The sequence below is a fragment of the Opisthocomus hoazin genome, chromosome 4, assembly GCF_030867145.1.
Source record: "Opisthocomus hoazin isolate bOpiHoa1 chromosome 4, bOpiHoa1.hap1, whole genome shotgun sequence".
NCBI lineage: Eukaryota > Metazoa > Chordata > Aves > Opisthocomiformes > Opisthocomidae > Opisthocomus > Opisthocomus hoazin.
This window is the reverse complement of record NC_134417.1, coordinates 90,594,564-90,607,691: the sequence shown is the minus strand read 5'-3', so window position 1 is coordinate 90,607,691 and position 13,128 is coordinate 90,594,564. Positions and strand designations below refer to the sequence as shown.

The 13,128-nt window shown below is 39.4% G+C and overlaps 1 protein-coding gene across 18 annotated transcripts in view; it reads right to left on the bottom strand.

The window, feature by feature from the left end:
* The window catches only part of ADCYAP1R1 (ADCYAP receptor type I), a 144,888-nt gene that overhangs the window by 28,869 nt on the left and 102,891 nt on the right, over nucleotides 1-13,128 (bottom strand). For 12 of the 18 annotated variants that reach the window (XM_075419854.1, XM_075419861.1, XM_075419860.1 and 9 more), the window contains 7 exons: nucleotides 12,241-12,344; nucleotides 11,585-11,682; nucleotides 10,979-11,111; nucleotides 8,640-8,793; nucleotides 5,142-5,202; nucleotides 2,613-2,684; nucleotides 820-889 (listed from right to left, as the gene is read on the bottom strand). In XM_075419854.1, coding sequence (XP_075275969.1) covers nucleotides 820-889; nucleotides 2,613-2,684; nucleotides 5,142-5,202; nucleotides 8,640-8,793; nucleotides 10,979-11,111; nucleotides 11,585-11,682; nucleotides 12,241-12,344 — 692 coding nt within the window. The remainder of the gene's footprint in view (nucleotides 1-819; nucleotides 890-2,612; nucleotides 2,685-5,141; nucleotides 5,203-8,639; nucleotides 8,794-10,978; nucleotides 11,112-11,584; nucleotides 11,683-12,240; nucleotides 12,345-13,128) is intronic. The other 6 variants (XM_075419865.1, XM_075419866.1, XM_075419869.1 and 3 more) reach the window with 1 other exon arrangement.

Below are 13,128 nucleotides of genomic sequence, written 5' to 3'. Positions count from 1 at the left end.
GACCTGGCCGATGTTGTCGCCAGAGTATGGAGAGCAACTTTATATGCCCAGATTAGACACCTACATGCGGTAAGCCAAACAGCTTTTCAGGTACCACTAATCATATTGTCTAGGGTCTCAGTTTCATTTCCAACATCATTTTAAAATTCTCATATACTTTGAGGCAACAGCTGGAGCCCAAACACAGTACTTTAGAACTTCTCAGTCATCCATACACAGGTATCTAACATCATTTGAGTAAAATTCAAGACCTCCATGAACTAAACAGAGCTTAGAAGTCTTGTTGACAATTGAACATCTTGCATGATGTCCACAATACTATTATAAAGCTAATATTAGAGAAATAAATGTAGCCGTGAAATGAATGCCATGCAACAGACAGAGTCCAGCTTCCTACTCACTGGCATGTAGTACTGTTTTAGATTCCCTGGGTTGTTCCACTTGGCCTTCAGCTGCCACCCTAAACGGCACAGGAATCCTATACATCCTGTGTCATATCTACCAGAACCAGGCAAATGCTCCATATGCTCTAGGGTCTTACTTATGGCATTTTGTATCTATGTTTAAGTAACTGAATAACTCCTTGTCTAGATAGCCTTTGCTTGCAGGCAGTGCACTGTCATTTCCTTTGTACTAAACCATCTTTATAACAATGGAATTACCTAGCATTGTGGATGGCAAAAGGTGGACACTCAGACAAACTGCCCAGTAGTCCAGCACAGCAGATGCAGTATCATTTGTAAAGCCATTTAAAGCTATTTGCATTGGTTATTTGCACTCCAAAATGTGGAGGAAGCACCTCCTACAAGTTCTACTTACCATGATGGATCCAACCACAGGACCCTTGATCACCCACCACAAGGCAGTGTTGTCATTCATGTCCCAGCAGCTGCAGTCGTTAATGTAGGAATGGAATGGGGAAAGAGAAGGAAAAATGTAAAGCTATAACAAGGAAATTCATAAATTTACAATGATTTTCAAGGAGGCAGAGATTGGGAGATTGGTCTTGTAGCTAAATTATTTTATTTGGGTTCAAAGGTACTAGTTCTTTAGTCTGTCCCTGTTGTGGCTTTCTTTTACAGCCAACTTATCTGACAGTGAGAATTATTGTGGCAATTTCAGTGGCACCTCTTTCTAAACATTTCATCCATTGTGGAAAATGCCTCTATGCACATCTCTGTGTCTGCAGACAGTACATCTGTGAAATTGTCCCTTTAAGCTAACATCGCAGGAGAAGGGAAAAAAAGGCAGGGATACCTCAAAGGGTAAGACACTGTTATGCAAAAGTTTGATGTGTCAGTTACTTTTCCAGGGTAAAGAGATATGAATTTTGGATCCAGATCCTGACATGAGGATTCGTACACATATCTATTACACAGTCATCTAAGAAGGTTGAAGTACTGGACAACAGTTGGGTCAGGTCCTTTTTTAAGCTGTTGGTAGTGAGTGATCATAAATTAAATTACTTTTCTACCTCAGCATTTAAAATCTTCCTCCAGACTCACCAAAGGATTTTGCTGAAGTTTATTCCATATAGATGCATTTGGACATTCATTTGTAGAGAAAGCTATTCACAGGACCCATATACATAAGGGGTTTTAACTTTAACATAACATAAGGGATTTTAACTTTAACATATACTTTTAAAGCTAAAAAAACAATAATAATGGAAAAAATCTTATTTCCTCTGCCACACCACCCCCGCTACACCATTTTAAGTCATTAAGAATTTGATTGTCAGTTAAAAAATGTCTTTTATTTGTCTCTGCTTTCTTCCTCTCATGCTTCCCTCTGGAAAACATAAAATTATAGAAAAATGACTATTTTGTACCTGCAGTTTTGAGAAGGAGGGTTTCCCTCCCACTGGGACAACAGCCAAAAGTCCCAGCAGTGGTTGTCATGGCACATTTGTCAGATGCCAAGAAGCAATTTGAAAGAGCATACAGGAATAAAACACTGCTGATCTTATGAGAGCTTAATGCAACTTCTGTGTCATTTAAATGGTAGACTGGTAGCATCTGGAGGAAAAGTGAAAATCTTGACTTTAAATGAAACTATATACATGTGCAATTGTGAGGAGTCAGAACTAAAATTCTGTCATCAAAGTGCATCCCAAGCAACCAAGGGATGTCTGGTTTAGAAATTTCAGCTGAATTTATATTTTCAGTTGAACAATGTTTATTCTGTTTCAGTTGAACGCTATTTTACTGGATTCCCATAAAACCAGCAATAAGGATATTTGTGGTAGAGCTAGTGAGTAAAGAGAAAATTTAGGGCTGGGATGTCAAATTCACACTAATTTACGTATTATTTCTTCTGTCTACAAAGCCTAGAAATTTAAAATCCCCCAAAATCTATGGGACGGTTGGGTGAGATTTCAAATGTTAAGTAACATTTCTGCGTTACCTCACTTTGGATGCCCAACTTAAAATATTTGAAAGGGGACAAATGTTCAGAGGTAACTCCTCACCCACCCACAGTCTGGAAATCAGTCTCTTTTCAGTTGTCAACAATTGTACACCATAAAACAAAAGCATGTAAAATCACTGATTATCTTTTAAATTCTTTGTCTACATTTGTAAATTAGGTGTCCTCTTCTGAAAATTACCCACTATTTGCAGAGCTCAGCCTCTTTGAGATGCATGTTGAATCTGTCCTGAAATTCTTTAGAGAGTTGACCAATGCTGGAAGAAAGTGGACAAATTCTACTATTAATCTAGCTGTATAAATAGGCTTTGATGTATGGCAATTTGTCTGCGTAGAAATGAGAAATTACAGGGGACGGAACATACCTGCTCTATTTTGAGTCATATATATTCAAGACATCTACAGCCCAACTAATTATCCCGGACTCCGGTTGGGACAAAGAGACACTTGGAGGTTTTTTATTTTTTCATGCCCTGATATACGTTTAAATGTGTACTCTGGGGCAATACATCATCCCCTACAAATGCCTGTTCTCCTTAGACCTATTCCTCTTCTTTTACAGGATGTGTCCCCAGCAAGCTCAATTTCTAGTATCTACCTTGTAGATGTCAACAATGAATCAGATTAAGCTCACACAAAGGTTTTCTCAAGGACTTTTTTTGTCCAGTCCCTGTGACATCTATAGGATGAGTGCGGTGGAAGAAATACCATCTTCTCCTCAGATGAACAAGACCAGAAGGAAAAAAAAAAGCAATGAACAACAGAACAGTCTGTAATACCAGCCAACAAGTTGTACTGTGTAAACAAGCTCCCTAATTTCTTTCAAATGTATTGCTATAGTGGAAGTCAGACACACAGCACTCTTCTTCAGGATGGATGAAGGGAAGGGAGCCAGTGGGCTGGGGGAGGGATGTGATTTCCATTTTGAAAGGTTACAATCTGATCTCTGTTATATGTCTGGTAGACATCTGGAACTACTCCATTTAATTCAGTAGCACAGCTCTGGATAAACAGACAGTTGCATTTTTCTCCACAAACCTGTCACTTACAGTGATGCGAATCGGGAGATGAAGTCAAGGGAGCTCTGCCAGTTTTATAAGCAGCAAGCAGGAGGAGACACAGTCTTGGAGTCTGTATTTTAGTCCATGCCTTTGTGACTGTGGTTTCCCACTTCAGAAATTTCTGCAATGTTTTCAGGCTTATGCTGGCTTCTCCCCCACCCCCAGAACAATGCTTGCTGATTTTTGAAAAGTAACCACTGAGACGCTCAGCTAGAATCTCTCTAAATGTCTTGCATGCCAAATAGCTTCTCTACCTAAAAGAAAGGAAAGTTTTTTTTTTTTCCTTCTTCTTTGTCCTTCTGTGAGACCTTCTCCCTTCCCACAAAATACAAGGACTACTTGGACTCCTAAGAGAGATTAGCACATTTAGGACCAGTGTTGTGATCACAGTAATGACACAACAGGGGTTTCTGGCTTGTTTTGAGTGGAAATAAATGATTTAATTTGTCTTAACTTCAAAATAGAACATTGGGTCAAAGCACTGGCATCCCCAGTGGAGGAAGGAAGGGCTTGATGTGCTTTCCTAAAACAGAGTGAAAGAAGAAGGATGAAGAAAACCTGACAGAATAGTGAGTCTTGTGCAAATTATGGATCCAGGTATCTCTAGCATAAGACAAAATTAAAACAGAAGCCTAAATCTCTCGGAAATGGGACTTGGGTACACAATGACGCCTTTCAAAGAACCACTGCTGGATTTTCCAAACTTTATTCAGTTTCCCTCATTCCCAGCATTTGTCTAACATTTTACCAATTTCAAACAAAGTTGTCATGAAAAAACATTGCCAAGTTTTTATTTTCAGGGTGTACATACATATTCATTCCTACCAGCTATGCCTGATGCTCTATCAGATCAGTCAGTGTACTGACTACTGAGATGTGCAGGACCATATCCAGGAGTGGGCTTTCCTTCTGGTCCTCTACAGGATATTTGCAGGATTTTCCCCTACCGAAAGAGACCAATAGTCTGCAACCCAGTCTTGAATTTTTTCTGAAATTATTCCATTTTCTCTTTTTTTTGCTGCACATAATACAAGTCGTGGATTTCTGTCTCACCTCTACTCATCTCCCCCAGCAGATTTGTGGAAAAAACCCTCCAAGGGAAACTAAACTCCTAATTGCCATTGTAAATCAAATCTCAGCAACCCCTTGTGCAGATTTCACTCATCACATCATAAATATTTGCAACAGTTTCTACAGCTGAGCTCATCACCTTTGTCCTCCTTTGTAATCAGTTGGAGAGAAGACAATCACAGGTGTGAGTCACCTGATAGTTCTTTTAAGATGAGATAAACCATATCCTGGACTCTACTAATTAACAGAGCAGGGAACGGAGGGTCACAGGCTCGGCTTCATCTTTACAGGCTAGATGCCTACATCTTCTTTTATGAATTCATCAGCAAAATATGGACATAAACATCAAACTATGGCTGTTTATGCAGCTGAACAGGAAAACACTCGAGGTTGAACACTAGACCTAAACTACTTGCTTACCCTAATCATTGTCAGAAATGGAAGGAGAAATTAGTCATGTCCTCTGACTTTTCTATATTTCTGTATATTCTATATAATTCTATATATAAATCTAGATTTCTGTTTTATCCTTGTCATTGTGCTGAATGCACGTGAAATGATTTCCCACACAGTGATACCTACCCAGTATCATCAAAGTGAAGTCTCAGCACTGCCCAGACAGTGACACATATTGTTGGGGTACCTGCAGAAGAGAAGATGGTGGTATCATTAGCAGTCTAGACACATGTAGTACTCAGTAGTGAGCACTTTTTGCAACTGCTTCACCAAGTTTTTATTTCCTAATAGCACTCATGCGTGAGACAATGTGATTCATTACGTTCATTCAGAGCTCTAGAAACATCTGTTTCAGTCAGAGGATTGGTTAGTCTTGGTGGGATTGGAGAAGCAAAGCTGATAACAGGAAAGAATGATGTTGTTTTGGGTCATTATTGCTCAAAGTTGTTGTACTGCATCTTGTTGCATTAACAGTAACACAAAGTCTGTACAAAATAAAAGCAGCAACATATCTTCCATCTCTAAAGCTACTGTAATTGTGTAATAATTAAAGAGTGGCAGATGCTGAGCTGTAATGGCATTGTTATATTCTTCGTATGACGTGATTTTGTTGTAAATGTTTTGCATATATTGCATTTTCTCTGTTATCATGTAAGTAGCTGATTTTCCTTTACTTATTCAACCAAAATAAACCAGTAGAGTGTGGATGGTATTCCATTACTCACAGGAATATTCAATTTTTTTTCATGGGGAAAAAAAAAAACCACAACCCCCCAAAAGAGAATATTGGGAGGAAGAATTTAATTTCTATTTCAGACATTTCTTGAATCTTGAAAAAATGCCTGTCAAAGATAAATTAAATCAAAACAGCAAGAATCCACTGAGAAACCTGGATTTATTTTCCCTTCTGAAAACTTTAAAAGTACTGTTATTCAGTGGAAATATTTTTATAAAATTAAGCAATCTTGTAAGAAAACTCTGGGTAAGTTGGATCTACATTTTATGACAAATAAAATCTTTGACTAGGAAACTGCCTGCATCTATTCAGACACCACTGGAAAGATAAAGTGCTAAAAAGCAAACAAAATAAGGGCCTTGCTAACCCCAGCTTGCAGCAGTGAACGAGACACTGTCATAAATTGTCAGGAACAATTATGTTTCATACATTTTGCAAAGCTGTGTTGATGTCACATTAATTAGTCATTTGACTGAATCCACTTAAGTGAGTCTCTGTCAAATCTCATACTCCTGCTCTCAGAAATAAAAATATCCCTGTTAGACCTCGATGACTGATGAAGCCCTCCTCCTTTAAAAAAGTACACACAGAAATATTTGAAAGGAAAATGATAAAAAGAAATAAAATGACAGGCTTGGGGGAGAAGAAATCATGCATATTTAATTTAAAATGAAGTCTGCTTTTCTTACATGAGAATACCTAGAAAACATTGAGATCTTTGTGCACTTCACTGACGCACAATAATAAAAGTAATCTTTCAATATCAGTCATAGGTCTGACATGTTATCTGGTTTGCACTGATATGCCCTGTATAAATTTTGATGGTGAGACTAGTGTTCCAAGCCTGAAACATGGGAGGGAAGGCAGAGTTAGACTAAATGTATCATAAAAATATAGTTCAGAAAGCACAATTCCAATCAGCTTGGAGTTTTGAACCTTCTGCTATGTGAATATACGTACATTCACAATACTTTTCTTTACATCAAATGATGCGTACATCTTCATCACCTTCTTTTCAGCTTCTGAGCAACATTAGAAAACAGACAAGCCTCACAAGCTGAGAGGAGAGCTATTCTTGCTGACTGTATTTCTGCCCTGAGTGAGAAGCATCATTAGGAGAGCTCTCAGGAAGACAGCAGTCTATCCAGAGAACTTAACACATACTGCATATTTAAGAGGAAAAAATTGTCTGTATGGACACAGCTATACGTACTTCTCATTAATCAAATGAGGACACTGATGTGCTCAGCACATTTTAAGAAATGGATAAACATCCAGATGCTGCAGAATGCTGAGCTCTTGTTTATTGATGCTTCAATACGACTCGCTCCCCACCAACTCTGAGATGAGCGGATGCTTTTGCCCTACGTGACTTGCATCCAGAGTCTGGAAGTGCTTCTGTTCTTGTGAAGTGCCAGTTGCTCCTACCAGGCCAAGAGAACTGCTATTCAAGTTAAAGTATACAGGAGCTGAGAAAATATTGTATTTAAAAAAAACAAACCAAAAACAAAACCATCCATGTTTGGAGATTCCCTTAGCATTATTAATGGATGTTATCAATACTGCTTTGAATATGAGGTGATATTGAAAAACTGAACAGATAGATATTATTTATGGTATTCAACTCAAGACCAAATATTTTGAGGTTGTGTTACTGAATGAATCCTTCTAGGACGTTCTTTCATTACAGAGACTGATTTAAAATAAGAATATTCAGTTAATGTGCTATGTTGCAATAGTCTCACATTCAGGCAAAACTGCATATAAGAATTTGTGCAAACTTAATTAAAGGAACCCAACCTCCATCTTATGTTCAGATTGCAAAGATTTACACATTGTTTTCTTTTATAAATGTTACATTTCCATGTACAGAACCCCTAAGTTCTCTTCAAAAAAAGTGCTATATCTCAGCTGTAAGGTGTTTCTACATCTGTGGATAGTACAAGGGGAACTTTGAGTATCGTTTTCCAAAACTTTCTTTTCCAACAACCTTTATGTGCCGTAGATTATTTCTGATCATTTATTCTCTGCTTTCTTCTCTATACCTTTGCTCCTATTGTAGGGAGTCTTTCCCAGGAGCTGAGATTTTTTATGTATATACAGCTGCTTCAGGAGGGAAAAAACAAAACCAGCTGTGGGTTACTTGAAGGTTCAGGTTACATGAGGATGTATTCTTCAAAGGAGAATAGTTCAAGGCATGTGATTTGTATGTACACTTTACACATAAATATACAGGATTATTTCCAGATGATTTCAGAATTATGTTGCTTGCAGTATAAAAAATTGAGCTTAACCTTCTTAGGGTACATTTAAAATTAATCTTCTGCATTCATCATCTGACTCCTGCACAAAAGCCTCAGCAAAGAACTGTTTGAATTAACATGCTGCAGGAATCAATTTATCTCCAGAAGGCCAAAAATAAAAATGATCACACTGGTTATCATGGTACAACTGGCCTTTCTGAAACAAATTTTGTTTCTGCCCATTCGAAGTTTCCATTTACCATTCACTTTGGAGGAGCATATGTGGATACCCTTTGGATATGCTTTCAATTTAGCTATTATCTGGAAGAAAGCTACAAATCAAGTCTTAGAAAATCGACTAAACTTAGAATTGCAGATTTGTTTAAGCTGAAGAAGCTGGCATTGAGATCATATCTTGTAGAATGCAGTTCTCAGTTGTGGACTGCATCTCTACAGGAGATGTGGTGACCTCCAGATTTCAGTTCAACTCTGTTCAGACAAAAAAAGCACAACAAGGTTTGGTCTGCCATTGAATTTCTGTACAAAGACTAAAACTGTACTTTAAAACTGTATGTGGATATATTAGATGGTTCGTGGAGTTGTCTTGTACACTGAGACACATTTTAGACAGGAAATGTCACATACCCCAGCCAATAATAGTGTACCAGTAGAAATATCTCCTCTCTGGGAAAAAGGTTTCTACCAATAAAGTGAAAAGGTACAATCCCTCAATGAAAAGCCAGAAGTAGTTGGACATGACACAGTAGTGAAAAAACACCATCACTGCTTTGCATTCCACCTGCAGAGAATCAAGAATAACAAAGTTATTTCCATGTTCTTTCTGCCTAATAAATAGAGAATATGCTTTCAACCTCTCCAAATCTCTTAGGGGAAAGGATCACAGCTGGGACTCGTATTTTCTACTTTTAATAGCAAAATTTTAAAAGCATGAGAAAAATGTGAGGTGCCACTTAGAGAACGAAGCTTGAAAGGGCAGGTAGCCAATTTTACCAGTGGGAGGTAGTCGACAAGCATCTGCAGACAGCTTGAGAACATCTTGCGCGTTAGTGGGAATTCACATCATCAATGGACGCTAATTGCTAGACTTAAGCCCCCTTCCAAGAACTGAGTGCAGACAAGAAAAGAATCCAGTTGTATACTGAAAAACCTAAGGAAGGATGTGAAATGGCAGGACAATTGTGGAAAGCCCTGAGAGTGGGATCAGAAAGGATGCACCCTTCTGTGCGCAGTTGAGAACTGTACTTCCTTGCACTTTGCAGGTATTGTCACTCAGGGACAGAAAATGAAAGTAAGCATAAGTGCAAAGAAAGCAGAGTGATTTACTGTAAAAATGATAGAAGCTTTCATTCATTTCATTCATTTCAAAAGCAGCAGATGAATTAAAAAAAGAAAAAAGAAAGAAGGAACTGCAGTTGTTTAGTCTGGAGAAAAGGAGGCTCAGGGGAGACATTAGCACTCTCTGCAGCTACCTGAAAGGAGGTTGTAGGGAGGTGGCTGTCAGTCTCTTCTCTTAAGCAGCAAGTGATGGGACAAGAGGCAATGGCCTCAAGTTGTGCCAGGGGAAGTTTAGACTGGATATTAGGAAAAAATTCTTTGCTGAAAGAGTGGTCAGGCATTGGACCAGGCTGCCCAGGGAAGTGGTTGGGTCACCATACCTGGTCATATTTAAAAGGCGAGTAGAGTTGATGTTTAGGGACATTGTTCAGTGGTGGACTTCTCAGTGTTAGGGTCACGTTTGGACTTGATGACCTTAAAAGTCTTTTCCAACCTAAATGATTCTATGATAAAAGCCTTAGGTGGAAACTGAACTCTACACTGACTCTGTGAGAGTAGGACTGGCTTGTCTTTCCAGTGTTGCATCCCAGTGAGACATCATTAGTCCTATGCAGGTAGGACTTCTCAACAAATTAGAGCAGAATCAATGTATGAATTAGAAGCTCCTGCCTGGGGCAATGGAAGGCTGACAATTTTGACTGGTTCGCACTTGCGCTCCATCCTCTGGGACAAAACCACAACCGATACGTTTAAACCATCAGATCTTGAGTTTCTTCATGGAAGCTCTACCAGGCCCGAAGAGCTGGTCATTAGATGGTTGATTTTAATGTGTTTTATGCTTCAAGTGTTTCAAAACAGAGGCAGATGCCATTATTAGACATGTGGTGTGAACAAACTACAGACCTAACATGGCTTCAGTTTTATCAGGAAGAAGAATTAAAAGCAAAAACTAATTCCAATGGGAAAGAAAAGGTTGACTAAGAATCTACACAGCTGCACTTTCCTTGTGGAAGTGACTCATAGCAAATTTAGTTCATAACTGGATAGATAAAAGAGATCTCAGTTTGGGAACTCACTGTAAATCCATCATAATTATGTCTGGTGAGCTGATTTATCAAATCAAATTCTAGCCTTAAATGTTAAAGGAATTGGGGTTTACATGTAATATGTAGCTAAGTGCACCTGTGAAAGAGACTGCTTTTCATGAAACCACACATTTTGGAGACCTACACCTGTTTAGCTCCCATGATTTTTTTGAGAGCGTGACTGCCAGGGGTATTTTCTGTGTCTGAATGGTCACCCTCTCTACGCAGACTCTGCCTGACGTTCAGAACAAATAAGGCTCTGGAGAAGAACCAGACCTTCAGATGAAGGAAATTTCCTGTGTCTGTTCTCTTCCCACCTATCCCTGTGCAGATCTGTGAAACAGAGAAATAATCTGAGTAGAGTCAGAAACCAAAACTTGTAGATTTGTCCTAAAGGATGGATTGCTAGACACTGATGACTTCATAGGACAATAACTCCCACAATTTTGCTGTGAACCTGGAGGGAAGTTTACCACCAATTTACTTCTCTCCCAATAGCTTCTCAGTCTATGATACAAAACAGACTGCTGCCTGCCTCACTGTTTTTTATTATCTCATGCTGAAAAATGTAAAGCAAAAGGCTTTGGCTTTGGTTTTACTTACCGTTGAGATAAAACAGTGGTTGCCATCCTGTTCAGCATAAAGAACCCCATCTTTAATGAATACAGATATTGCACGTAGGATGAATGAAACAAAGAGGTTCATGTGGATAAAATTTCTAGTGCAGTGAAGCTTCCTATAGAGGAAAGAGCAAGGGAGAGGAAAAGAAGAAAAAGAAAAAAAGACTTCTTTCATGGAAATAGCACACTAGCCCTAGCTGTATGCATGCCTAGAGCTCCTCATGTCTTGGTGATAAGAACAGCAACATCTGAAAGTTAAGACTGTGGATAACACTGACCCTAAACCTGACCAAAAGGAGGTTCTGGGGATTGTCCTGTAAAAGTATGTAGGGTATCATAAAGCAGACCCAGTCCAATGCAGCTACTGCAGTTGCATAAAATACACCCACAGCTTCTGCATGTGTATCTACAGTCTACTGAAATGTGACTGCTGGAGTGTGTTGAAGCTGGGGCAATAACTCTGTTAAAGGGTTGTCTCCCTCTTCTTCTACCTCTGGTGAGATAAAAGCTTAAACATTGATTTGGGCGGATGAGCTCCAGCCTCTTTCCTCCAGTGACTGAACAGCTCACTGCTCATGTCCTGACTCACCTGAAACGACACAGGATAACCATGGCGGTGGTGAGAGAAACAAGAGAAGTGCTGTATCCCACTGTGTACAGAGCCTTCACAGACAGATAGTAGTAATCCTTGGGAGGCAAAGAAAACATGGTTAAATGGTTCACCTACGGTCACACCTTCTTTATCCTGTCAACGTGCAGGGGGAACCATAGGCAGGATTTGTCTCTTGAACAGACTGGTTGTTTTCTCCTCTTGGTTCCCCTGATATCTCACTGTATATTAGAGGGTTGCTCTATGTAAGGCGTACCCTTGGGTATGCATACTGTGAAGCCTGTTTGTCAGCGAGCTAACAAAGGCTGTCTAGATTTCTTTGACCACTGTGCATGTATCTGTACAAAAAAAAAAGCAGTTGGATAAGGGATTCTTTAGTCAATAGGGGAAGAACTGGGGTCTAGCCCATGCTTCTAGAAGCTACATTCTGTATCAACAGCAAACACTCATATTCTGGAAGTATTCTGTACAGGGCTAGGAAGGATTAAAATCTTGCTTCTCACATTTTTATGCCCATAAATATCTGATTGTTTCATTCTAATCAGCATCAAATCAGAACACGACCAGAGGCAGGGCAAAAAGCAACCTGCTGCTCCCCCCCTTCATCTGTTTTCAGTTATGAGATTAATTCCCACCTGGTTATCGGACTCTGTTTCATTTTCATCAAAGCCGCAGGCATCATAATAATGAGGAAAAGGTTCAGACCAGCCATCTTCAGTGCAGTTTCTGCTGATGTCCCCTATGTCAAGTACAGTTGGAAATGTGACATTGCTGAAGCAAACCACAGGACATATGCTCCCTCCCCTTGCAACATGACCAAAGAAAAACTCACAGTGCTACTGGGGGTACTATTTGTCTGGTTATCTGTTGAAGACTTCCATGGCATCTTGCAAATTTGATGACATCTTTAATGACCCAGTTCTACAACAGGCACCTATGGATGTCTACTACTACAGCTGGTCATTAGAGAGCAAAAAATATTTAACCAGTATAGTCAGTGCCTCCAGGCCACCAAAGATCTCATTCTCAAGTGGGTACCTAAACCAAGGGTCAGGTAAAGGTACATTTCTCTCCATTGATTCTGAAAAGCATCTAGAGAATAGAGTTACGATGTAGACATTTACACTTCAGATCGCTAAAGATTAAGTCCAGAGCTGATATATATATAGGTAGGCACTTTGTGCTACTGAAGATGATCTGTATCTGAGGCACACACATGGGACTGGCAAGAAAACACAAGGCTAACAAGATTTTTCAGAGCAGCTGCTGGAAGCCAGGCAGGATACTGTAGGATATGTAAAATAGCCATTAAATGTCTATGGTGAGGCAGCTGAATATTTCTCCCACAGTCAGATATCATGTATCCCACTCATTTATCTACAAGCCTAGGCTCTGATCTGCTAGTGACTTTGTGAGAAAGGTCTGTAGGAAAACAAAGGAAAGATGGAGTGGGAATCTCTTCCACATCTCTGTCTTCATAGCAATGAGTTTATTTACACCTCCGGGTGCCCTGTGTAGTTTCA